Source organism: Herpailurus yagouaroundi, unplaced genomic scaffold, assembly GCF_014898765.1.
Source record: "Herpailurus yagouaroundi ecotype Mexico unplaced genomic scaffold, PumYag 215, whole genome shotgun sequence".
NCBI classification, from domain to species: domain Eukaryota; kingdom Metazoa; phylum Chordata; class Mammalia; order Carnivora; family Felidae; genus Herpailurus; species Herpailurus yagouaroundi.
The window spans coordinates 9,512,016-9,537,362 of record NW_024412446.1 but is presented as its reverse complement, the minus strand read 5'-3'; the positions used below and the strand labels follow the sequence as shown (position 1 = coordinate 9,537,362).

Sequence of the window (25,347 nt, the reverse complement as noted above, 5' to 3'; positions counted from 1 at the left end):
GGGAGGGTTCGCGCGCGCGCGCCCGGGCCTGGGCCCTGCCCGGGATGACGACAGGCAGCGGCCCGGCCCCGGGCGGGCCCTGGGCGGGGAGAGCGTGCCGGGGCCGCGGACTCCGGAGCCGGCCACGCCGCCCAGCCTGGCCCCCGCCTGCGCACCCGAAGAGCCGAGCCGGTGGGTACGGGGGGCGTGGGCGCACGGCGGGCAGCAGCCGCGTGGTCTCGGGAGGGGTCGGCCAGCGGGGGAAAGGGGGAAAGGGCAGGTGGCCGAAAGCCGAGCCCAGCCCGGAGCTGCCGTGCGGGAAGGCGGGGGTCGCCGGCCTGGGGATCGCTGGGGCCGAGGGTCGGCCCGTGAGGGGTCCCAGAACGCGGCCTCGTGGAGATTTAGATTACTTGCAGGTAACGTGAGGGCGGGGAGGGGCGGCTGGGGTCACAGGATCCAGGCACCCTGTACCCTCTTTGGGCCCCTCCGGCAGCCGGGGCTGCCTCTGGGTTCCGGAGAGGACGCTCGAGTCCCGCCCCTTCCCGTACTCCGCCCCCGGGGCCCTGCAGTGCCAGCTTCCCCGCGCCTAGGCGCCCGTGAGTGCGGCGGCCAGGGTCTCGGAGGTGAACGAGAGAATGAATGGTTGGTCCACGGCCTTATTCAACTCCCGGCACGCTCTGGGCTCTGTGATTCGTTCATTCATACAGGCGTCCACGAGGGGTTACTGAGCCCCTACTGTGTGCCTAGCCGGGGGTGTACGCCCTGGAGGGAGCAGTCTCCTGGGAGAGACTGACAAGGAAACTGGCGATTAGAGCACGATGAGATATGGAGGGGGCTATGTGTTGGAGGAGGCAGGAAGGGGTTCTGAAGGAGGTGATACCTGAGCTGAGTCTTCAAGGATGACTAAGAGTCAGTCAGGTGGGGAGAGGGAGGGTGCGCCCAACCAAGGAAGGTGCAGGTGCAAAGACAAGAAGCTTAGGGAGAGAGCGACGTGTGATAGGGATGGGGGCAGTTCCTCCTGGCTGTGTGTGGTAGTGAAAGAAGGGACTGGAGAGGACCACCCCTGTGGTCACACAGGAACACGGGCACATCGGGGTGAGCTGAGGACAGAGGGGGCTGCTGGAGTCTATATGCAGGTTCCTGGCAAGAAGCATTAGGTGTGAAGTATGGGCTTGGCACATGGAAGGGTGCCCTATAAACTTTCACTCCGTTAACATAAGATGTTAATTAATCAGACTTGCATTTGTAAATACTACAGGCTGTTGTGGGAAAATGGATTGGAGGGAGGAAGGCTGGGAGGGCAGTGTGAAGGTTGCTGCCTGATCCAGGAGCACAACAGTGAAGGGGGAGCAGAGGGAAGGTTTTAGCAGGTGGTGACTCCTTGGTGTGAGAAATGGAGGGAAGTGAACAGGACTTTTGATGCCAGATGGTGATGACTAGCTGGAGGTGTCTTCCTCCTTTCTACATATAGGATATTGAACGAGGAGGATAGGTCAGGGGGGCAAAGTGCTCTGTTTACTTCCGCTGGACCCCCAAGCAGAGGTGTTTGGCAGGCCAGAGACCCATGATTCTAGAGCTAGAGTGTACAGCCCTTGACTGGGGCCCTGTGAACAATCGAGTAGAGCCCTTTAGTCCCCACCTTTCATCTCCCTTGCCCTTCACAACAGTTGCCTTAAGTCTGGAACAGTCCTTGGTGGGGCAGCCTGGGCCCAGATCTAAGATACATCCAATAAATGTAAACTGAGCATAATGAATATAAACTGAATATAAACTCTTCTGTGCCCAGCACTACACTGTGGGTGAGAGAGGCTATGATTCTGTTTCCCCAAAAGGCCAGGAGGCTACCTCGGTGGGAATCAGCTTTTAGCAGAAATCTGGGGATGCTCAAAACACCCTCTCCAGATCTGCATGGGTCCTTTGAGGCTCTTTGAACATCTGAGGCTGCCACTGCCTTCCCCACTCCTCCAGAGGCCAGTCTTGAGGGTACCTGGCCCACACTAGGTAAAGGGCACTGGATGACCTAGGTCTGCTGGGTCTGCCCCATCCCTGCCTTTAGAGGAAATGACACAGGTGGGAGGAAACCCAGAGGTAGTCTTGTGAAATAAGTCCTGGGTCACTCGTGTCCATGGCTTCTCACCAGCCTGCAGCCAGCCCCTAGGTGCAGGGCCATGCTGGGGGCCCAAAGGCAGTGGGTACTCCCTAGCTATTGCTCCTAAGGCCTACATATCAATAGTCACACAAAACCGACAGGGTTGTATACTGGGCACTGCAGTCACGGGGTTACTGAGGAAGGTCATAGCCTGCCAGGGCAGCGAGTTAACCCTTGCAGAGAAGCGGAAGGTTGGACATCCACCAGCCAGCGGGCGGGCCTGCCTCTCTCCTTCAGGGCAGCCCTGCAGAAGCAGTGAGTGCTGGCGTTGCCGGTTCCAACCCCACCCCTCCTTTTACTAGTCCTGGGATCTTGAACAAGTCATTCACCTGCCCAGACTCAGTTTCCCCGCCTATAGAATGGGGTAATAACACAGACCTAAAGGCTTGGCTTGGGAGCATGGAAGGGAGTACGGTAAGTCGGCGCTGAGAACGCAGGAAGCTCCAGGAGCTGCAGCCTTGGTCGCTGTGTCTCTCACACCCTCGGTTCCCCGCCTCCCTACCCCTCCCTGGGGCTGGCGCTTCCGTCCAGTGAGGCGGGGCGGGCGGGGGCGGGGGCCGGGACCCCGGCTGGGGCCGCCCCTCTGGCCTGCCCGGCAGCGAAGACGCCCCCTCCTTCCGCCGCCGGGCGGCGGCTGTGGGGGCGCCAGCGGGCATCCCGGGAATGCGGCGGCGCGGCTCCGGGGTGGGGGGTGGGGGGTGGCCGGCAGGACCCCTCCGCACGCGGATTCCCCTCATTCCAGCCGCTTGACGCGGCAGCGGGCGGGGCGGGCTCTGCGGCCGCGAGGCTCCTCCCGTTCTCCGCTCCTCCTCCCCGGTCCGCGAGCGGCCGCAGCGCCAGCCCTGTCGCCCCCTTACCGCCGGGAGCCATGCTGCTGGTGGGGGCTCGCTCGACCTCGTTCCCCCAGTATCCAAAGGCGCTCCCCACCCCGAGTGGGCTGGAAGCTGAGAACCCTCCCCGCTCCCGTTCCCTTCTGGATTTTAAACCTGGGACGCCGCAGAGGGCGCCCCCTTCCTCCCTGAGCCCGCCTCTGTCCGTGGCGTTTAATACACCCCCTCCTCTCCCACCCATCTCCCAGCTGTGCACCCAGTCCCCTGGCCCCTCCGCAAGGCCCCATCTCCCAGCTGGTGCATCCCCCGCGGGGTCCCCTGGGCCGCGGCTCCGACCGGGCTGTTGTTCTCGAGGTAATGAGCCTCCCCACGAGGCTGCAGCCCTCACCTGCCGCAGCCTCACCTCCCCTCGGGGGAGCCTGGGTGCGAGGGGCATGCTGGGGCTTTAGGTCTCGGCCCCGCCTTTTCCTCTCTAGAACAAGTCCGCGTTACTGTGCCTCAGGTTCCTTATCTGTCAGGTGGGAAACAGGTAAAGTTTACGAGAGCTGTCTGTAACTGGCAGGCACGCCTGAGGGGCTTTCCCCAGTATAGGAAGTGTGACCTATCTGGCCCGGGGCCTGGCTCTTAGTAGGTCTGTCCCAAGCACGTGTGGAATGAATGTCGGGCCGAGAGAGGGAAGTGCTTGTTGAAGGACTGGGAGGTGCCTTCGCGCTTTATCTTAGCCTTCCCAGCAATCTTTAAGGCAGGTATTAGCCACATTTTAAGGATGCAGAGTTGGCTCTAGGAAACCGACTTGCTCCCATACAGCTCGTAAGAAATAGCCCGGCCTTTTGCAAGCACCAAAGCCTTTTAGCCATCACCACCTCTGCCAGCGGTGGGATCTGAGCTAGAGTTTGCCCCTCAAGTGCCTTTTAAGACCCCAGCGACTGTGGGGCTGCTTGGGGCTGGTTTGGGAGAAGAGTGTCCTGGGGGATCAAGAGGGAGAGGAGAGGAGCCCCTGAGTGAAGCACAGAGGCCCTCGTTAGGGTGTCTGGGATAGGGGAGAAGGGTATAGGCCCCAAATGCTGGAAGTCGGGTGTACATTTCCAAGATGGAAAAATGAGACCTCCATAGGGACCAGACACACACCGCGCCCGGCAAAGGCTCCCTGTGGCCGTGGCTGTCCGTTGGGTGTGCGCTCCGTCGTGACTCGGAACCTAACGAGATTTTCTTGGGCCTTAAGGACACTGGGCCACCCCCCAGAGAGTATATAGGGGTGGACAGTGTCCTGCACCGAGGCTCCGCCCGCCTGGGCGCGCCGGCCGTATTTGGACATTTCGGTCTATTTTTAACTTTCCTGGGACTTGAGGTTGGGGTGAGGGGAGATGGAAATCCTGCCTCCTTCGGGACCCAAGGGCCTCAATCTTCGTCGTGCGCCTGGCCTGATGTGTAGTGTAGACACAGCCCGGAAGTCAGTTCCGGGTCCGTGTAGACGCGGCGGCCGTGCGGGTTCCGGGCCCCACCCTGGAACCAACAACGCCCCTCCTGGAAAACCTGACTCAGGCGGAGCCCCTGCCGGGCGGGGAGCTCCGTCGCCCCCCCCCCCCCCCATTTCCACCCCCGCACCGAAATCCCGCGTAGTTCCCACCCCACTCCCACCAGCTGGGCAGGAACCCCCGAGTGCGAACCCCGTGCGACGCGGGGGCGGCCGGGGAGTCCCGCGCTTCTGAGGCTCGCGCAGGGGGCGGCGCGGGGGGCGGGCCGGCCCCTCCCTCGCTGACGCCGCCGCCGCCGCTGCCGCCGAGCCCCGGGCGGAGAGCACGGGCAGCGGAGCTGGGCGCCAGACCGGCCGGGCAGGATGCGCTACCGGGCGTCGGTGAGCGGAGGTGGCGGGCAGGGCGGGGGGTCCCGGGCGTCCCTCTCTGCCTCGCGGCGCCGCCTCGGCCCCGCCAGGAAGCGGGCGCGGCCCAGGAATTTCGGGTGGAAAAACGTCCCGGAAAGTTGCAGGGGGAAGAGGCGGAGGCAAAGAGGGCCGCGGGGCACTCGGACCCAGAGCCCGGCTGGCGGCTCTCAGGGAGGGCTGAGAGCACAGAGACCCGTCACCCATAGGGCAAGGGGGCGGGAGCTTTGGCCAGATTTGGCAACAGCTTCGGGACAGGATGGGGGGGGGGGGCGGTTAAGGCGGCGAGGGACAAGCCTGGGAGAGGCAGGCCAGACCCAGAGGGGTGCCCCAGGCCAGAGATCTGGATGCTTTGTGGTTGGAGGAGAATTGATGGCCTCAGTGGGATCTACACCCCCTCTCCCACACTGCCACCTTGCTTTTCTCCGACCCTTGACACTCTTGACGTCAATTTCCTAGAGCCCCCTCTCCTCCTATGTGAAGAGTGTAACCTGGGGTGAGGGCCTTGTTGAGCCTGTGTGCTCTGGAGGCAGCTGGGCTTTCCATGGTAAAACCCCCACCCCCTTGAGGCTTCTGGGGCTCTCAGGAGGAGGGTGTCTGGGGAGGCTGGCAGCTGGAGGAGAGGGTGTGGCCCAGCTATGGGAAGGAGTTCCCCCCCCCTCCCCTGCAACTTCTGGGGTGGGTGTTGAGTCCAGCTGGGACAGGAGGCCCTCTGGGGAAATCCCTCTCCTGTGGTCTGTTGGTGGCCTCTTGCTTGGTCCCTGACTCTCTTCTCCTGGAGATTTTGATGAGTGAGGGTGGCAGAGATGGCTCCACCCTGACTGCAGAATTCACTCTGAGCCATTTTGTCCTCCAAAGCACCTGTCACACGTGGCCCAGAACTAAGGGACTTGAGGTCACCTGGTCTAACTCAGCTCCTCCTTGAGGAGGAAACAACCCAGAGAGAGGAGGGGATTTGTCCAAGGTCAACAGAGCATTCTTTTTATTATTCCAGGGAGTTTCTTCTCATGACTCCTCTTTCTCTACACAAAAAGCAGTGCCTGCCTGGATTTAGTGGCCTTGCTTCACATTCCTCAGGGTCTTCTGTGCCCCAGTGTCCTGTGTCCAGGTGCCATGTGCCCCACATGGTCCTTGTTCTGTATGACCCATGTCTTCAATGTTCCATGTGCCAGCTTCCTGTGACCCTGCCCCTGTACCCAGCATGGTCCATCTCTTGGGTGTTCTCTTGTCCTGGGTGCATGTGCCCCTGGTTGCCCTCTTAGTCCCACAGGCTGAGGTGGAAGAGAAGCAGCCTTACCTTACCCTGCTGGCTCTGACCGTCCTGTGGTCCATTCCCTGCAGGCCCTGGGCAGTGACGGGGTGCGGGTGACCATGGAGAGTGCACTGACGGCCCGTGACCGGGTGGGGGTACAGGATTTCGTGCTGCTGGAGAACTTCACCAGTGAGGCAGCCTTCATCGAAAACCTGCGGCGACGCTTCCGGGAGAACCTCATTTACGTGAGCCCCAAGTGGGAAGAGAAGGGTTTCTGGGGGGGGCGCAGACACAGGTCTGAGGGGGAAAGAAGCACCAGGAGCCTCTGGGAGAGACTTCTGATTCTCCTCCCTCAACCCCCAGACCTATATTGGCCCCGTCCTGGTTTCTGTCAACCCCTACCGGGACCTACAGATCTACAGCCGGCAGCACATGGAACGTTACCGGGGTGTCAGCTTCTATGAGGTGCCACCCCACCTGTGAGTGAACCCCAGCCTCTCCAGGAGTGACCCCCCCCTCCACCTGAGATGACCCCACCTGAGATGACTCTCACTCTAGAATATCCCTGACCTCCAACCTGGGATGAATCATTATTTACATCTGTGAGGGGTCCTACAATCTCTCACCTTAGAGTGACCCTGATCCCCACTTGAGATGAATCTCTCAACCCCATCTGGGTGGGGCCTCCCCAGCCCCCACCCCACCTCACACCCCTAGCTCCTTGCCCCCAACTGTACCTGGGCATGGCTCCCCAACCTTAGTGACTCTGCGACCCCAATCTCTACCTGAATGACTTCCAGGACCCCCACCCGTGAGTGATCTCCTCAGTCCTCCACCTCAGAGTGACCCCCATTTCAGGGTGAAGGACCTTCCCTGACCCGCAGTCCTGAGGGTCCCCCAATCCCCATCTGTGAGGGTATGCCCAACTCCCACCCACAAATGAATTCCAAGCAAATATGAGAAATACGGGAATCCCTGTGCCCCATCCCCCTCCTACCTTGCCCCACTCCCATCCCTTAAGCTCCTGACAAGCCTCTGCCCCAGGTTTGCAGTGGCCGACACCGTGTACCGGGCACTGCGCACCGAGCGCCGGGATCAGGCGGTGATGATCTCTGGGGAGAGCGGGGCAGGCAAGACAGAGGCCACCAAGCGGCTGCTGCAGTTCTACGCTGAGACCTGCCCAGCCCCTGAGAGGGGGGGTGCTGTACGTGACCGGCTGCTGCAGAGCAACCCGGTGCTGGAGGTAGGGGACAGCCGTGTCTGCAGGGAGGGAGGGGCAGGGAGAGAACACCAGATATCCCTCATACCCCCCTCCACTCCTAGGCCTTCGGAAACGCCAAGACCCTCCGGAACGATAACTCCAGCAGGTTCGGGAAGTACATGGATGTGCAGTTTGACTTCAAGGTACCTCTGGATGGGTCAAGGCAGGGGGAATGGGATTCCCAGGTAGTAGGCACCCACTCGCCAGGTCTTTGGTATCAGCAAATATTTATTGAGAGTCTACTCTGTGCCAGATGCTGTTCCAGGTGCCAGTGGTACAGCAGTGAAACAAAATAGACAAAAATCCTGCCTCCAGGGAGATAGACAATAAACAGAAAAATGTAATTTAGGTGACGAGTGCTATAGCAAAAAATAAAATGAAGTGAGGGGTGGGGCCAGTTGCTATTTTAAATAAGGCAGATAGGGTAGACCTCACTGAGAAGGTAGTATTTTGGTAAAAGCTTGATGGAGACAGGGGAGCAAGTTGTGCGGATACCTAAGGGAGAGAGTTCAGGCAGCGGGACTAACCAGTGCAAAGGCCCTGGGGTAGGAGAGTACCTGGTAAGGACAGCAAGGAGGCCAGAGAACAAGGTGCCCAGGAATAGGAGGGGAGACTGGATGGTGCAGGCACTTCTGGGTCTTTGTAAAAAGTTTAAAAGAAAACAACTCTGAGTAGGGGCGTGTGGGTGGCTCAGTCGGTTAAGCCTTTGACTTTGGCTCAGGCCATGATCTCATGGTTCATGAGTTTGAGCCCCGTGTCGGGCTCTGCGCTGACAGCTCGGAACCTGGAGCTTGCTTTGGATTCTGTGTCTCCCTCTCTCTCTGCGCTGCCCCCCCCCCCCCCCCCCCCCCGGCACATGCTCTGTCTCTGTCTCTCTCAAAACTAAATAAAACAAAACAAGAAACTCTGAGTAGAAGGGGAGCTGTTGGAGGGTTTGGAACAGAAGCGCGTCATGATGTGACGTTGCTCTCCAACAGATCCCTCTAGTGCTTTGTCGAGAGTAGATGGTAGGAGAAGCAGGCTGAACAAGGAAACCAGTCCAGAGGCTGATGGTTATTAAGCCGAGATGACAGATGACAGTGGCTGGGACCAGTGTGGTGGCAGTGTAGAGTTTTGGATGTTTTGAGGGTTAAAGCAGCAGGATTGGCTGCGTGGCGGGACATGAGGTTAGGGAGGAAAAGAGGCTTCCGAGAGGAGGGCAAACTTCTTGGGCCGAATACCTAGAGGGGAGGAGTGGCCATTGACCAAGATGGGAAGAGAGGAGCTGGTCTGAGGAGGGGACACCACGAGTACAGGGTGCAGTTCCAGGCCTGTTGAGTGTAAGCGGCTCGTCGGACAGCCAAGTGGAGTGGCCAGGTAGATAGGGCCGGACGTGCTCATTTCCCAGATGAGAACACGGAGGCCAGAGGGGGTGGCTGGCTGAGCCCATGCAGCAAGTCGCAGCTCTAGAATTAGAGGCCAGGAGTGCAGAGGAAGGCGGGGGAGGGTGGGTTGGAGCCTATCCCCAGGCCCCCTGAACAGCCACCACGTCCTGCCCTGCCCACAGGGTGCACCTGTGGGTGGCCACATCCTCAGTTACCTGCTGGAGAAGTCCCGAGTGGTTCACCAGAACCACGGGGAGAGGAACTTCCACGTCTTCTACCAGCTGCTGGAAGGGGGCGAGGAGGAGTTGCTGCGCAGGCTGGGCTTGGAGCGGAACCCCCAGAGCTACCTGTACCTGGTCAAGGTGAGTCGCGAGTGGGCAGGGCGGGTGGCACCCAGGGAGCGCAGCGCCGGGGCTGGTGACCCAGCTCTGCCCTTCCCCCAGGGCCAGTGTGCCAAAGTCTCGTCCATCAATGACAAGAGTGACTGGAAAGTCGTCAGGAAGGCTCTGACAGTCATCGACTTCACTGAAGATGAAGTGGAGGTGAGGCCGGTGCTGGGGACGCCCCCCCCCCCTTTCCTCCTGCCGCGCCTGGAAAACCTCCGTCCGCTTTTACAGCCCTTACAGCTCCCTTCTCTCAGACACTCCCCCACCTATTCCTTGCTCCATCTGACTGCTCACTGGTTGCCCTCTTTGGCTCTCTGCCCCTCCTGTGACCCCCACCCACCCCTCCCTGTTTGTCCAGGACCTGCTGAGTATTGTGGCCAGCGTCCTGCATTTGGGCAACATCCACTTTGCTGCTGATGAGGAGAGCAACGCCCAGGTCACCACCGAGAACCAGCTCAAGTATCTGACCAGGGTGAGTGGGGTGAGCAGAGGGCGAGGGCAGAGGGGCTGGGGTGAGGAGGAGTGCACCCCCACCATGCCCACCCCCTCCCTTGACAGCTGCTTGGTGTGGAAGGCTCGACGTTGCGGGAAGCCCTGACACACAGGAAGATCATCGCCAAGGGGGAGGAGGTGAGGCCAAGCCTTTGTCTCAGGACGTGGGGGGTGAAGGGGGTGCAGGTGCTCCAAGGCCTCTTCTGAGACTCCCACCTCCAGGAACGCAGCCTCCTGTCCTTACACCGTCTTCCCTCTGATGTGGCCACTGTGGCCTCTCCTGGTGTGCCCCACCCCCCAGGCTCACCAGGAGCCGGGAGGACAGAGTGGCCATGGTTTTCTGGTGCTCGGCCTGAGCCCATACGGGAGGCAGATGGAAAGGGGTCTGTGGCATTCATCTCCCGTCTCACCTTGGCTGGCAGCTCCTGAGCCCGCTGAACTTGGAACAGGCTGCGTATGCACGAGACGCTCTTGCCAAGGCCGTGTACAGCCGCACTTTTACCTGGCTGGTCAGGAAGATCAACAGGTCGCTGGCCTCCAAGGTGAGCTCGTGGCCCTTGGCCCATGCTGCTTCTGAGGCAGCAGAGAGGGCAGTCCAGGGAGGCCTGGGGCTGGGTGCTGGCAGACACCAGGACCCACGCTCTTTGTTGAACCGCTGGCCCTAGGATGCTGAGAGCCCCAGCTGGCGGAGCACCACGGTCCTTGGGCTCCTGGACATTTATGGCTTTGAAGTGTTTCAGCACAACAGGTCAGCCCCCCCGTCCACCTGCCCGTCTCTCCTCCCATCTCCCCTGTCCCGATCCCTCTCCTCTTGCCCCTGCCTCTCGTATTCCTGACGAAGTCCCCGGCCACCTCGGGTCTTGCTCTGTGTACCTTCCCTTAGCTACTCCGAGTCCTCCCCGTATCTCTCCCCTGTCCTGATCCTGTGTCCCCCTTGAACTACCGTGGGCTCTTCTGTTTCCTTCACAGCTTTGAGCAGTTCTGCATCAATTACTGCAACGAGAAGCTTCAGCAGCTCTTCATCGAGCTCACCCTCAAGTCGGAGCAGGAGGAATATGAGGCAGAGGGCATCGCGGTGGGTGCGAGCCTACAGGTGTCCCTATGGACACCCCATAGGAAGCCAAGCACTGGGGTCCCCCGGACAAGGTGCTAGGACCCCATGATGATGCCGTCCTTCCCTTTTGCCCTTCAGTGGGAGCCCGTCCAGTATTTCAACAATAAGATCATCTGTGACCTGGTAGAGGAGAAGTTCAAGGGCATCATCTCCATTTTGGTGAGTCCTTTGCTCTTCCGAGGACTCATATTGGGGGCTGGGTGGGAGGATGTTACTCCGTTCCCCGTTCTCTTAGGCCTGTCCATGGAGGGCCTGAGTTTGGTGTTGAGTAGGGACAGGGCAGGGCTGTGTGTGGAGGGTGAGGTGAGGTGCTGGTCTGGTCTGGAAGCTGTCTGTGGGAGGCTCCCTATGATCTGCCCCTGTCCGCTGCATCTCTGCTTCCTGGCACGATGCCCCTGAGTCTCCTGTGCCCTCCGGCTCCTTCCCTGATACATCCCTCATCCTCTGCCACACCCCCCCCCCAGGATGAGGAATGTCTGCGCCCTGGGGAGGCCACGGATCTGACCTTCCTGGAGAAGTTGGAGGACACAGTCAAGCACCATCCGCACTTCCTGACGTAAGCGGGGTGGCCGAGCAGCTTAGGGGCAAGGGCTCGCTTGGGGAAGAGCCTGTGAAGCGCAGGATCCCCCTATAATCCTAAGACCCCAGTCATAAGGAGGGATGACCAGGGGAGTTGCTAAGCTGAGGACAGGCGCACAAAGCCACAGCTTGTGGTGCATCCACAAAGTAAGAAGCTAAGAGGAGCATGGCTCCCTCCTTATTCTTTTTTGAGAATGAAACTTAAGATTTTTTTAGCTTCCTTATTTGGAAGTTGCTCTTTCTTTAAGGATTCCCCTAATGTGGGAAGGGGAAGGAAAGAAGCAAGCACCTCTGCCCTGCGTGTTTTGTGCACATCACCTCCTCTAACCTGAAGCAAGCCTGTAAGGAGGCATTCGTGGTGCTTTCTCCACTGTACTGAGGCTCCAAGAAGTGACGTCATTTGCCTAAGGTTATCACACATTTAGTAAGTTGCAGAGCTAGGACTCAGGCCTGGAGCTGTTGAATGCCAAAGCCCTGAGCATTTTACCTTTTTATTTTTTTATTTTTATTTTTTGCTTAGTTGTAACCTTAAGGGGCACCTGGGTGGCTCAGTCGGTTAAAAGTCTGACTCTTTTTTTTTTAATTTTTTTTCTAATGTTTGTTTATTTCTGAGACAGAGACAGAGCATGAGTGGGGGAGGGGCAGAGAGAGAGGGAGACCCAGAATCCGAAGCAGGCTCCAGGTTCTGAGCTGTCAACACAGAGCCCGATGCAGGGCTTGAAGTCATAAACCGTGAGATCATGACCTGAGCCGAAATTGGTCATTCAACTGACTGAGCCACCCAGGCACCCCAAAAGTCTGACTCTTGATTTCAGCTCAGGTCATGATCTCACGGTTTGTGCGTTCAAACCCCGCATCAGGCTCTGCGCTGACAGTGCAGAACCTGCTTGGGATTCTCTCTCTCTCTCTCTCTCTCTCTCTCTCTCTCTCTCTCTCTGCCCCTCTCCTGCTCATACTCTCTCTCTCTCTCTTTCAATTTATTTATACATAAATAAACTTTAAATTAAAAAATCGTAACACTAAAAACCTCTTCCTGGGGGCGCCTGGGTGGCTCAGTCAGTTAAACATCCAACTTCGGCTCAGGTCATGATTTCAGGGTTCTCAGGGTGCAGCGCTGACGGTGTGGAACCTGCTTGGGATTCTCACTCTGTCCTCTCTCTCTGCCGCTGCCCCACTCACGCTTTCTCTCTCTCTCTCATAGTAAATAAATTAACATTTTTTTTCTGATTGTAAAAATAATGATGCTCATTAGAGAAAAATTGGAATGTGTGCAAAAGCCACTTGTTATCTAGCTTAACACCCAGAGGTCATCACTGTTAACAATGTGAGGCATTTTCTTCCTGCCTTTTTCTATATGTTTTTTTTTCATAGTTGAAAACTTATTGTGTATAAGGTTCAGGATAATGTTATATCCTGAGTGTTTTCCTGTATCATCAAACAGAAAAATTTCCTCAAAACACTTCCTCCAGTGGCTCTAACTCACAGATATTCCAGTGCTCTCACCCAGCCTCTGGAGGCCCCTAGCCAGCCTCCAGGCTTCTGCTGGGGTAACAAGGCTGCCACAAACATCCTTGTGCTTTAAATCTCTCCCTGTATCTCTGGTTAGTTGCTTGGAATAGTTGTAGAAAATGGTGGGGGTGGGGGTGCGCCTGGCCGGCTCTGTCGGTGGACCATGTGACTCTTGGAATTGTAAGTTTGAGTCCCGTGTTAGGTATAGAGATTACCTAAAAAATAAAATCTTAAAAAAAAAGTAGACAATGGGTTAAAGGGTATAAATACACTTAAGTAATCTTTTGGGGCAGATTTCCATTCTTAAAATGCAGTGGGCAGCACTGAGCCTTCTGAGCAGAGTCACATAACAGCCACAGGCAATGAAAGGAGACCTCTGCCCCGTGAGCCCCAGCCGCGCAGAGGCCTGCATCCCGGTCCTGGCACTGTGTGACCCTGGGAAAGGCCGTCTGCCTCCCTGAGCCTCCGCAGCTGACAGCCCTGCCCTGTCTGTCGCCAGGCACGGAGGGTTGTGGCGTGGCCCAGGGCGTACCTGCTCCTTACTAGATGCCCGGTTCGTCTCTTGAGCCTCTTCAGCAGGAAGGCGCATGGCTCAGGCCAGCAATCTGTAGCTTCCTCTCGTTCTCCAGGCACAAGCTGGCTGACCAGCGGACCAGGAAATCTCTGGGCCGTGGGGAGTTCCGCCTTCTGCACTATGCTGGAGAGGTGACCTACAGTGTGACCGGTGAGGATTCTGGAGCTGGGTCCCCACAGTGGGCAGGGAGAGGGGCTCTCCCTCACCTCGTGTCTGCTCCCCCCTCCCAGGGTTTCTGGATAAAAACAATGACCTTCTCTTCCGGAACCTGAAGGAGGTGAGAAAGACTGGGGAGAGGGATCGGGATCTGGGCACTGACTGACCTCTGCTCCAGGAACGGGTCCCACCTGTCCCTGTGCCCTGACTCCCTGCTTTGCCCTCACAGACCATGTGCAGCTCAGAAAATCCCATTATGAGCCAATGCTTCGACCGGAGTGAGCTCAGCGACAAGAAGCGGCCAGAGACGGTGTGGAGGCTGTGGGGACCTGAGGGGGCACGTGTGTGCACGTGTGTGTGGATGGGTGCCTGCGTGAGCCAGGAGTTGGCAGCGTGCATGTGAGCTACGTGTTCACTGGTACACATCTGTGTGCGTCTAGGAGGCTGCCCGTGGGTGCATCTGTGCTGGCTTCCATGTGTGCACCTGTCTCTACCTGTAGACCCACACATGAACCCCCGAGTCCTTGTGGGGATTGTACCTGTCTCTGCATCGGCACTTGCCTGCATTCACCCACTCGGCAGACATTCCTAGGCACTTAGGAGACCAAAATGAATAGGTGCTTTCATAGAAATGTGCACAGGGTGCTTTGGAAACAGAATAAGGAACAGCAAATTGCCTGAGGGAGTAGAAGTGGGGGGAGCAGTCTGGGAAGGCTTCCTAGAGGAAGCATCTGAGATAACTTGGGACTGAGTAAGTGCTTGTCAGAGGGACCTATGGGAGAGCACAGCAGGCAGAGGAAGGCCCAGCACAGACACGCAGAACCCAAAAAAAGACCAGGAGGTTGACAGGAGAGTGACATCATGGAGAGAGAGGCTGGGAAAGGCGGGTGCGGCCAGTAGTGCCTGATTCAGGGAGAGCTCCAGTGAGCCGAGGGCAGAGGTGTGGCTGTTGGGTGTGGCGGGAGGAGGCCCCGGGTCCCAGCAGGAGCGGGCTCAGTCTGAGGTAGAAGCCGGAGTACTGCAGGCTGAGACACGCTGGCAGGGAGGGTGCAGAAACCATGGGTCGCCCAGTGTCCCACTCCTCAGTCCCTTGTTCCCTGATGCATACCCCTCGCCCTCCCCACACACACACACCTCTCTTCGCGGGAAGGACACGCACCACTGTCCAGGCCTCTCCAGCAGGCTGCAGGTTCACGTATCCACTGATCTCCTCCAGTGCCTTCCAGGCAACCCACTGGTCTAAAATGGGCCCTTGATTGCACAGTGCCCCAGGCCTGCCCCTTCTGTGTCCCTAACTCAGGACGAGGATCACCCACCACCCAGTCTCACAGGCCAGAAACCTGGGCAACATCCGTGACTCTTCAGTCTCCCCCATCTCCCTCATCCAGACAACTACTGGATCTTGCTGGTTCCTGCTGCCTGAGTACTTCTCAGCTCCTTCCCCTCAGCCTGTCCCCATAACCACTGCTCCAGTTCAGTGCTCTGAGCCAGCCAGTGTCATCTCTGGTCTCCTCCTGGCTTCCCGGCTGCCCTTGCCACCCACCCTCCATATATTTGCTTAGAGGTCTTCCAAAATGCAGATCTGTGCCTGCTGTTCCCTCATTCCAGATTCCTCATTGGCTCCCTATTTCCCTCAGGAGAAGTCAGTCCCCCGAAAGTGACTCTCCAAGCCTGTCATGATACTGCATCTGCTTTCCTCTCTAATCCTATCTTGTTTACTCCCCATCTGGATCCTTTCACTGCTTATAGCTCCCTGGGTACATGAAACTTTTGCTCAGGCTGTCCCTCTGCCTGAATACCTTCCTCTCCTCTCTTCCTTCTGGCTATCTCCTACTTATCCTTTAAATCTCAGCCCAAGGGGCATTTCCTGATGCCCCTTACCCCACCGACTAGATTAGTTGCCCCTCCTTGATGCTTTTGGAACCCCCAGGCACACACCTCTGTCATTGATGGAATTGCGAATCTGTTGAGAAGTCTGCTTCTCCCGTAGGCCTGAGATCCTTGACGGTCTTGATGAGCAGTGTGCAGAGACAATGGTTGGATGCATAGGCATTAGGACACACTGGTAAAGAAGGTGGCCCTGAAATTCTAGAAGGAGAAAGAGTTGTCGTCAAAGGGAGATGTAGAAACGGGGTTGTGGGGATACCTGAACAAGTGTTTTTGTTTTTGGTTTTTTAAGTAATCTCTACAGCCAATGTGTAAAAGATTGGGTGTAGAGATTGGGTGTGGCTTGAGCCCACAAGAGTAGGTTCCAATGATTGAGTCTCAGCCTGGTGCCTCCTGAGCAGGGTTTTTAGATAGGAGTGAGGTTCCTAAGCTGATGTCTCTAGCCCAGCTGGAAGATGCCAGCAGTCTGGTCCCTCCCTCTACTGTGAGCTTGGGGAGGCAAGAGGAAGGGCCCAAGTAGGGCCCAGGGTAGCTGTGGGGACTGGCGCCACTCCACTCTAGGAAGGGGCGTCTGCAGGGTTCAGCAGCTTTGCCCCAGTGAGGGGCAGCTGCAGGGATCCACAGCCTTGGCCAACCTTCCATTCACTTTGGCTGCCCAGGTTGCCACCCAGTTCAAGATGAGCCTCCTGCAGCTGGTGGAGATCCTGCAGTCCAAAGAGCCCGCCTATGTCCGCTGCATCAAGCCCAATGATGCTAAACAGCCAGGTAGGTGCCTCCGCCCGCCATAGGCCTGTGGGGACTGGGTCAACCTGCAGGGGCAACAGGCTATCCATCCCTGAAAGTCCACTGACCACCCTGTTACCCCTCCCCCAGGCCGCTTTGACGAAGTGCTGATCAGGCACCAGGTGAAGTACCTGGGGTTGATGGAGAACCTGCGCGTGCGCAGAGCCGGCTTTGCCTATCGTCGCAAATACGAAGCTTTCCTGCAGAGGTGGGGGCGTGGCCTGGCTCAGCGCCAGGGAAAGGGGGTAGGAGGGTAGGAAATTTCTGGGTCCCGTGAGAGCAGACAGGGATTCTTAGCCCCATTTCAGAGACTAGGACACTGAGTCTCTGAGCTGCTGTGGGATGCATGCCAGGGGACCCTCCATGCTTGAAGGCCTAATATCAAGCTAGGTGGACAGGATGCCAGTGCTCCCAACCCCATCCCCCACCCCACCCGCTCAGGGACCTGCCCTCATAGAGCACCTGGTTAGGGGTCCATAGGCATGCATCCACATGCTTGTCACCAGGTGGCATGGTAAAAGTCTATGAAGAGGACAGAGTTTCCAATCAATTCAGAAAGGATAGAGCAGCTTTGTGGTTGGTCTAAGGGGCTGGAGAGTCAATCAGATTTGAATTCCTTCCCTGCCACTTTCTAGCCCTGTGGCCTTAGACAGATGAGGATACATCAGTTTCCTCCTCTTTAAAATGGATGCAGTGGTGGGGCGCCTGGGTGGCTCAGTTGGTTAAGTGTCCGACTTCAGCTCAGGTCATGATCTCATGGTTCGAGAGTTTGAGCCCCGCGTCGGGCTCTGTGCTGACAGCTCAGCGCCTGGAACCTGCTTTGGATTCTGTGTCTCCCTCTGTCTCTGCCTCTTCCCTGTTTGCTCTCTCTCTCTCTCTCTCTCTCTCTCTCTCTCTCTCTCCCTCTCTCAAAAATAAATAAACTTTTGGGGCGCCTGGGTGGCGCAGTCGGTTAAGCATCCGACTTCAGCCAGGTCACGATCTTGCGGTCCGTGAGTTCGAGCCCCGCGTCAGGCTCTGGGCTGATGGCTCGGAGCCTGGAGCCTGTTTCCGATTCTGTGTCTCCCTCTCTCTCTGCCCCTCCCCCGTTCATGCTCTGTCTCTCTCTGTCCCAAAAATAAATAAACGTTGAAAATAAATAAATAAATAAATAAATAAACTTTAAAAAATTAAAAAAAAAATGGATGCAGTGGGGCGCCTGGGTGGCTCAGTCGTTTAAGTGTCCTACTCTTGATTTTGGCTCACAGTCATGAGATCTGAGCCCCTGTGTTGGGCTCTTTGCTGAGTGTAGAGCCTGCTTAAGATCCTCTCTCTCCCTCTCCCTCTCTCTCTCTGCCCCTCTCCTGCTCACTCTCTCGAAAAATAAATAAATAAAATAAAATGGATATAGTGACAAAGTGACCTCTGAGGCTTTTCATGAGCTGCAAGTCATGGGTGGGAGTACCCAGCATGTACCCCAAAAAGCTGATTTGGGTCCCCAGGGGTGGGGGGGAATTGATTGGGGTGGGGCCTGGGTGCATTTCCGCTCCTCCTGTCTCCAGGTACAAGTCACTGTGTCCAGAGACATGGCCCACATGGGCAGGACGGCCCCAGGATGGGGTGGCTGTGCTGGTCAGGCACCTGGGCTACAAGCCGGAAGAGTACAAGATGGGCAGGTGAGTGGTACCCGCCCACACCCAGTGTTTGGGGTGCTAAGGGGTAGCAAGCAGGGGCTGATCACTGCTGCCTCCTCAGGACCAAGATCTTCATCCGCTTCCCCAAGACCCTGTTTGCCACAGAGGACGCCCTGGAGGTCCGGCGGCAGAGCCTGGGTAAGAGAGAGGCCGCACCTTCCTGTCCCAGTGGGGTCTGTTCTGGGGAGAAGGAAAGAAATCACTGCATTTGGGCCTTTTCTCCAGGAAGCCCAGTTCACTCACATTCAGCTCCCCTCCTCCTTACCAGCTCCAGTCCTGCTCCTGGATGCAAACTCTGAGCATATTCCCACCTTCCTTTGCTCCCTCCTTCACTCCTTCACGCACTGCATTCTCCTTCTCTTATGTATCCTCTCATTCAGTAGTTCCTTCAGCCACTCTCATTCGTGCCCCTCAGTGAGCTCTGACAGTGCCAGGCCCTCAGCTGGTTCCCCAGGGCTCTGGCCAAGTGACTTTCTTTCCCCACCACAGCCACGAAGATCCAGGCCGCCTGGAGGGGCTTTCACTGGCGGCAGAAATTCCTCTGTGTGAAGCGATCAGGTGCGGGGGCCCAGGGGTCCTCAGAAGGGGCAGGGTCTGGGGCTAGAGTGGGCCGCCATCGTGAGGAGATTAAGGTCAGCCGTTTGTGGTCTCCGCAGCCATCTGCATCCAGTCGTGGTGGCGGGGAACGCTGGGCCGGAGGAAGGCAGCCAAGAGAAAGTGGGCCGCCCAGACGATCCGGCGGTGAGCACCGGGGCGCCACGAGGGGGTGGTGCAGAACAGGCGGTGGGGCGCTGCCAGGCCTCTCACCCCCACCCCTGGCGGGCCCACACCCCCAGGCTCATCCGTGGATTCATCCTGCGCCACGCACCCCGTTGCCCTGAGAATGCCTTCTTCCTGGACCACGTGCGCACCTCCTTTCTGCTCAACCTGCGGAAGCATCTGCCCCGGAATGTCTTGGACACTTCCTGGCCCACACCGCCACCTGCCCTGCGTGAGGTCCGTGGGCTTCCCTGCTGATCTGGGGACCGTGAAAGCACTCAGCGGAGGGGCCTACTGATCTTGTGGACGGAGAAGCATTGGAGGTCCCCCAAGGGAGAACTGGAGCTGGGCCACGGAGAATGAGTTCTTTTGAGAGAAACGGCTCAGGAATGGAAGGGATGTCCAGGTTGGGGGGGGGGGGGTCACTCTGGCAAAGGCCCAGTAGTGGGCATATGCCTAGTGTCTTCAGAGGGAAGGGAGCCGGGCTGTGTAGGTGCCCTGACCTCCCTCGTGCCCTCAGGCCTCAGAGCTTCTACGGGAGCTGTGCATGAAGAACATGGTGTGGAACTACTGTCGGAGCATCAGCCCGGAGTGGAAGCAGCAGGTATGGAGAGCGAGGAGGCAGGCGTGGACTGGGACTAGCCAGCGAGGTCGGGGCAGCGTGCTGGGAGGAGCACGTCACCCCCCACCCCCCGGATTTACGGTGTGATGTCAGACGGATCCCGGGCCCTATTTGGCCTCGTGTGTGAGGTCAAGGCTGGAGTGGCTCCTGGGTGGCAAATAGAATTTGTCCTATGGGCCCACTCCACCGGAGTGGTAGAGGCTTCCCAGAGCCCTGTGTTGAAAAGGCTACAGAATCAGTCTGATCGGTTGGTAACGTCTGCCGTGGTTGCACGGATGGACGTTGGTGGCTGATGTGCCTTGTGTTGGCCACGTCACTATTGGATGATGCTGAAAGACCCACCAGCTCAGATAACCTGTTAGTAGTTTAGAGTATCAGCAATCAGCCAGCTTCAAGGTGCCAAGCTAGAGGTGAACGCCGGGGGCCCCAGGGCCTGATACGATGAGGAGTTAGCCCCCAGGTCGAGCCTAGCCCCTGGAAATGCTGTCTTGACCCTTCTGGAAAGCCTTCTGTCTTGTGAGTGGGGTTGGGGGCAAAGCAGAGGGAGAGGCCAACAGCAGGGTTGGTGGCAGGGCCTCGCCTCCTGGTGCTGGGGCCAGAGAGAAGGTGAGAGACTGTCTCAGTTCCTGGGGCTGGCCTGCCCCTTCCCGCTCCCTGATGGTTCCCACCCCTTGTAACCCCCACCTCCCGCCCTTGTCTCCTCAGCTGCAGCAAAAAGCCGTGGCTAGTGAGATCTTCAAGGGCAAGAAGGACAATTACCCCCAGAGTGTCCCCAGGCTCTTCATCAGCACACGGCTTGGTGAGCCCCTTTCAGTGCTCCGACCCCCCAGCACCATCCAACTTAAGTCCCCTCTCCCCTCCCCTGACCTCTCTCTCCCCCATCTGCGTTGCAGGTGCAGATGAGATCAGCCCCAAGGTACTGCAGGCCCTCGGCTCTGAGCCCATCCAGGTGAGACCACGGTTCTGCGGCCTGAGGGCTGCATGGGGGGTGCTCAGGGCCTGGGCAGAGAATGAGGGGCTGCCCTGGAGGCCCCGTAGCCCCTCCCCGAGCCCTCACCCCACCTTCCATCCGCAGTATGCGGTGCCTGTGGTGAAATACGACCGCAAGGGCTACAAAGCCCGCTCCCGGCAGCTGCTGCTGACACCCAGCGCCGTGGTCATCGTGGAGGACGCCAAAGTCAAGCAGAGGATTGACTACACCAACCTGACCGGTGAGCGAGAGCCCAGGGCTGCTTAGGGAGGGCCCCCGCTCTGACCCTTGACCCCTAACCTCTGCCCTCCTCCTCAGGAATCTCTGTCAGCAGCCTGAGCGACAGCCTCTTTGTGCTGCATGTGCAGCGGGAGGACAATAAGCAGAAGGTACCCTGTTGGGGCCTGGGCGGCAGGGCCGAGGTGGGTTCTTGAGCTTTGGGCAGGGCCTGACCCCTCTCTCTTCTGGACGCCCCCAGGGGGATGTGGTGCTGCAGAGTGACCACGTGATTGAGACACTGACCAAGACAGCCCTCAGTGCTGACCGTGTGAACAACATCAACATCAACCAGGGCAGGTGAGGCGGTCAGGGGTGATGAGGGGACCAGGCGTGCGTATGCAGACAGCCCTCACACACCCCCTTCCTTCCAGCATCACGTTTGCAGGGGGCCCCGGCAGGGATGGCATTATCGACTTCACGCCTGGCTCGGAACTGCTCATCACCAAGGCCAAGAACGGGCACCTGGCTGTGGTGAGTGGGGCCAGCAGGCAACAGCCCACCTCCCTACCAGTAGCCCTGGGGCTCAGGTGAGCCTCGGGTGCCGAGCTTCCCCGGCAGCTTGGCAGAGCCTGGGCAGCTCATCCATGGGTCTCCATCCGTGGGGCATCAAACCACCTTGTTCTTCCCATCGCCCATTGAGGGCCAGAGAGTGGGGCCATATGAGCCTCCACGGTGCAGAGGGTCATAAAGATGGCAGCATCGGGAGGTGGGGGAGGCCTGGGAGTCTCGAGGGGAGCTGTAGACAAGGCCCACTCTGGCAGGACGGGGAGTCCTATGGGAGTAGGATAGAGTCTCCAGGACTGAGGCCACCAGACGCCCACCCCTCAGACCGCCACTGCATTTATCTAATCCATGTAGACAAGCACCCAAAGCACCTGGGTCTGCTTCCTACTCACCACTTGGGCTTCTCTCTGCCCCCGTAGGTGGCCCCACGGCTGAACTCTCGGTGATGAAGGCGCCCACTGGACCCCCTCCCACCTCCCAATGCTTTGCTTCTCCCCACCTCCCCTTCCCACTTACCAAAGACTCGAGCTTCTAGACAGGGACCCAGGGACACCTCGAAGCCCACTGACAAATTCCTGCCTTTTGCTCACCCCTCTCTTGAGGGAGCAGCGGGGGCCAGGGAGCTGCCCCAGAAGTGGGCCAGGCCGGGCCACAGCAATAGGAAAGCCGGGGACAGAGGCGGCCATGCCAGCCCCACTGCCGATGCCAAATATTTGAGAGAAGGGAACTTTTGCTGAGGTTTTCTCTGAGATTTTTTGATGCTTTGTAAGAAACTATTTTTTAAAAAAGCTATTTTCCCACGCCAAGACACACTGGATGTGTTTTCCCTGATGCCAGCAGGGCAGGGAGTGTAGCCGAGGGGTTGGGTGGTCTGGGCCCCGGTGCCCTCTCCCTTGCCCAGGCCACTCTCTTCTCTTCATTCCCTTGGTACCTTTCTTTCTGCCTGCCTGCCCACCTGTACCCTTTGCAGCCCACTCTGCCATCCCCTTGGGGGCTGAGACCACCTCTGCCTGCCCCCTTCTTCCTGCCTTAAAAATACCCTTTCAAAATCATCACCCCCGCCTGAGGACATCCTGGAGCGGGGGAAGGGGTCTTAGACCACAGAATTTGGAACACGCCGAGAGGTCATCTAGTGTAAGCTTCCTGGTGTGACAGAGCAGGAGACAGAGGCCCAAGAGAAGGGATGTGCCCTTCATCCAGCAGGTTGGGGCAAAAGCAGGACTGCAGTCCTGTCTTCAACACACCTCACTGCCTCTCCAGGGACAGGTTCATGTCTTTAAGGGTGCGTGTGGCTCCCTAACCAGCAATCACCCTGGGGGCCAACAGGTGGGAGAAGCAGTCCTACCTGAGTCTATGCCTTAGGATGACAAACATCCTGTTTCTATACTTTGGCCCCAATTCAAGGATGTAGGCCCTTTCCTGGCCCTTATGCCCTCCTGTCTGCGGAGCCCAGGGAAGAGGCTAGCCTTGGGAGGAGCTGCAGAGGCATCACCTCTTTCTGCTGTGTCCCCCCACCTCCCCAGAGGGCCTGAGCGCTGCCCAGCTGCCTCTGCCCTCCTGGGGGGTCTCAGCCCACTGCTGATACTTCTGCAATCCAGAGAAACACTAAATAAAGCAATATGTGTTTGCCAACATTGGTCTGCTTGTGAATGTTAGGAAAAGGGACAGGACCCCTAAAGGCAACCCGGGGTCTTGTGTTAGAATTTTTGCCTTGTCCACAGAAGGAGGAAGGCAGGGTGCCTTCCCGGAGGGAAAACAGAAGTAACCAGTAGCTGCGACACAGACTTGCTTTTTCGTTAACTATCTACCGAAGGGCTGCTCAGCCTGGCCCACTGCTGTGGGCCAGGGGAAGATGCATCTCACACAGTCCCTGCCCAGTGGTCCTCAGCCCGGCGGAGAGAAACACAGCCCAGTGTGGGAAGTGCAGGCCCCAAGGGGCACACTGACTAGCGATGGACTCAGTGGGGGAGAAAGGCTATAAACACTTCACAGAGAAGATGACATCTGAGCTGGGTCCCAAAGGATAGGCTCCAAATTCTGTAGCAAGTGGCAAATAAAATCTAAATTGGCTTGGGCAGAAAAGGCATTTATTAGCATTAGCGACCTAATGGTCCCAGGGTAGGGCTGCTTGCAGGCACTCAAACAACATCGTTAAGAACATGTCTGGGACCGTCTCTTGGCTCAGCCTTCCTCTGCGGTGGCTCCACTGTCAAGCAGGTTCTGCCCTGTGGCATGGCGGCAACAGTCAGCAGCAGCTCTGGGCTTTCACTCTGTGAGTTGAGCATAAGGAGGTAGGAAAAAAGAGCGTCTTTCCCAGTAATTCAAAAGTCTCGGGGCGCCTGGGTGGCTCAGTCGGTGAAGCGTCCAACTTTGGCTCAGGTCATGATCTCGCCATTCCAAGTTCAAGCTCCTCGTCGGGCTCTGTGCTGACAGCTCAGAGCCTGGAGCCTGCTTCGGATTCTGCGTCTCCCTTTCTTTCTGCTCCTCCCCCGCTCATGCTCTGTCTCTCTCCCTGTGTCTCAAAAATGAATAAACGTTAAAAAAAAAAATGACAAAAAAAAAAAGTCTCAGAGCCAATGCAGAGTAGACCAACTTGAATGAAGACCTTGAACTGGGTCTTCCCTGACCCAACTGTTGCAGTTAGGGAGAAGAGCACATTCTGTTCCGATAGGTGCCTGCCAGGTCTAGGTCATGCGTCTATCCCCTACCCCAGCCCAGACACCAGCAGCATGAACCACACCTGACTCATGGTCCAAGAGCGGGGGCAGATGGCTTCCCAAGAGATCATCAGAGTGGTGCCTCCAGAAGAAAGGGAATGAGTGTTGCAGGCAGCATCCACAGAACTCCTTGGCAGATGGCTAAGAGTTTTCCCAAGTGGGACAGGCGTGGTGAGCAGAAGGAATGGCAAAGGAAGGGGTTAAAGGCAAGAAAAAGTTTAATTTGGGGTCAAGCTATCTGCCCAGGAGCTTAGATTCATCATCCGGGGCAGAAGTTCCCGATGAATGAGATACTGTGCAACGTGGGACTGTCTTGGGCTTGACGCAATCCTGTGTGCACAACCTAGATTTGACACTCCCCCAACTACAGGAAAAAAAAAAAAAAAGCACCACAATAATTTGTCCTCTCTATCAGTAGTAGCAGTGGCTGCAAGAAGCCGACAGATAAGATAAGCATTGTGCTGGGTGCAATTAGCAGCTTTAGAACCCAGCAACACGCCTTTCTCTAGCAAACTGCGATGCGTGCAAAGGCCACGTCGCAGACGTGACCCACGTGCGGCCCAGAAGCCTTGGCCTCTGGCGAGGCAGTCAAGAATGGTCTGCACCCCCAGCTCACGTCCTGCAGGAAGTCCAGTGCCCTCCAGGAGTTGCGTGCCAACTGTGGGAAGCTACATGGGGCCCTGGACAAGAGTCTCCACCCAAATCTCTGTCCATTCCTTCATTCAACCAGTATTTACTTAATGTCTATTATGTGCCAGGCTCTCTGCCAGGCGCTCGGGATATAGCAAGAACAAAAAGCATCCAAATCCTTGCTTTTACGGAGCTTATGTTTTAGAGGAGGAAAATAAATAAAGCAGAGAAGGAGGAGAAGCAGAGGTGGCTGCACCATTCGCCTTTGCAAATGGGCGGGTGAGGGAAGGTCTCCCTGAGGGGGCAACATGGGGCACAGACCTGGAGGAGGTGAGGGACTGACCGTGGGCCGCCAGTGGAGGGAACAGCAAGTGCAAAGTGCGGAGGCTCGTCAGAGGAGGAGGAAGAAGAATCAGAGGAGCCAGGGACGGGTGAGTAGGGGGAGACGACAAGACGGGCACGGTTGCATCTTGCCTCCTTCAGATGTTCTTGACTTCCTCAGCTTGGAGAGGATGGAGACAACGAAGGTGACACCTTCTCTTGGATGCCTCACTGCAAAGGCTTTCCTAAAGGATGGAGGCAGGGAGGGGCATTCACCTCGCAGCAAGGCACACAACGCATTCTGCCTTTCTCTGTCTTTAAAAAAATTAAAAAAAAAATTTTTTTTCAACGTTTATTTATTTTTGGGACAGAGAGAGACAGAGCATGAACGGGGGAGGGGCAGAGAGAGAGGGAGACACAGAATCGGAAACAGGCTCCAGGCTCTGAGCCATCAGCCCAGAGCCTGACGCGGGGCTCGAACTCCCGGACCGCGAGATCGTGACCTGGCTGAAGTCGGACGCTTAACTGACTGCGCCACCCAGGCGCCCCTAAAAAATTTTTTTAATGTTTATTTATTTTTCAGAGAGACAGAGACAGAATGCGAGTGGGTTAGGGGCAGAGAGAGAGGGAGACACAGAATCCGAAGCAGGCTCCAGGCTCTGAGCTGTCAGCACAGAG

At 57.5% G+C, this 25,347-nt stretch overlaps 1 protein-coding gene and 1 long non-coding RNA gene across 7 annotated transcripts in view; one reads left to right on the top strand and one right to left on the bottom strand.

Moving 5' to 3' along the window:
- The window catches only part of MYO1C (myosin IC), a 23,545-nt gene extending 910 nt beyond the window's left edge, over window positions 1-22,635 (top strand). The window contains exons 1-32 of one of the 4 annotated variants that reach the window (XM_040455478.1): window positions 46-171; window positions 6,179-6,334; window positions 6,453-6,568; window positions 7,134-7,332; window positions 7,413-7,493; window positions 8,897-9,076; window positions 9,158-9,256; window positions 9,459-9,572; window positions 9,659-9,730; window positions 10,015-10,134; window positions 10,258-10,340; window positions 10,562-10,667; window positions 10,785-10,865; window positions 11,171-11,262; window positions 13,424-13,518; window positions 13,599-13,645; window positions 13,754-13,834; window positions 16,071-16,176; window positions 16,285-16,402; window positions 17,736-17,849; window positions 17,929-18,005; window positions 18,357-18,425; window positions 18,524-18,608; window positions 18,704-18,863; window positions 19,147-19,230; window positions 19,954-20,047; window positions 20,142-20,197; window positions 20,324-20,459; window positions 20,537-20,607; window positions 20,697-20,794; window positions 20,869-20,968; window positions 21,421-22,635. In XM_040455478.1, the coding sequence (XP_040311412.1) occupies window positions 6,209-6,334; window positions 6,453-6,568; window positions 7,134-7,332; window positions 7,413-7,493; window positions 8,897-9,076; window positions 9,158-9,256; window positions 9,459-9,572; window positions 9,659-9,730; window positions 10,015-10,134; window positions 10,258-10,340; window positions 10,562-10,667; window positions 10,785-10,865; window positions 11,171-11,262; window positions 13,424-13,518; window positions 13,599-13,645; window positions 13,754-13,834; window positions 16,071-16,176; window positions 16,285-16,402; window positions 17,736-17,849; window positions 17,929-18,005; window positions 18,357-18,425; window positions 18,524-18,608; window positions 18,704-18,863; window positions 19,147-19,230; window positions 19,954-20,047; window positions 20,142-20,197; window positions 20,324-20,459; window positions 20,537-20,607; window positions 20,697-20,794; window positions 20,869-20,968; window positions 21,421-21,447 (3,087 nt within the window). In that variant the 5' untranslated portion in view covers window positions 46-171; window positions 6,179-6,208 and the 3' untranslated portion in view covers window positions 21,448-22,635. Of the gene's footprint in view, window positions 1-45; window positions 172-4,699; window positions 4,814-5,832; window positions 5,946-6,178; window positions 6,335-6,452; window positions 6,569-7,133; window positions 7,333-7,412; window positions 7,494-8,896; window positions 9,077-9,157; window positions 9,257-9,458; window positions 9,573-9,658; window positions 9,731-10,014; window positions 10,135-10,257; window positions 10,341-10,561; window positions 10,668-10,784; window positions 10,866-11,170; window positions 11,263-13,423; window positions 13,519-13,598; window positions 13,646-13,753; window positions 13,835-16,070; window positions 16,177-16,284; window positions 16,403-17,735; window positions 17,850-17,928; window positions 18,006-18,356; window positions 18,426-18,523; window positions 18,609-18,703; window positions 18,864-19,146; window positions 19,231-19,953; window positions 20,048-20,141; window positions 20,198-20,323; window positions 20,460-20,536; window positions 20,608-20,696; window positions 20,795-20,868; window positions 20,969-21,420 lie in introns of those variants that run through there. The other 3 variants (XM_040455477.1, XM_040455479.1, XM_040455476.1) reach the window with 3 other exon arrangements.
- A 1,116-nt stretch (window positions 22,636-23,751) lies between these two features.
- LOC121017299 (uncharacterized) overlaps window positions 23,752-25,347 on the bottom strand; it is a 5,561-nt gene continuing 3,965 nt past the window's right edge. For 2 of the 3 annotated variants that reach the window (XR_005784712.1, XR_005784714.1), the window contains one exon: window positions 23,752-24,984. This is a non-coding gene — a long non-coding RNA (uncharacterized LOC121017299). The remainder of the gene's footprint in view (window positions 24,985-25,347) is intronic. The other variant, XR_005784713.1, reaches the window with a different exon arrangement.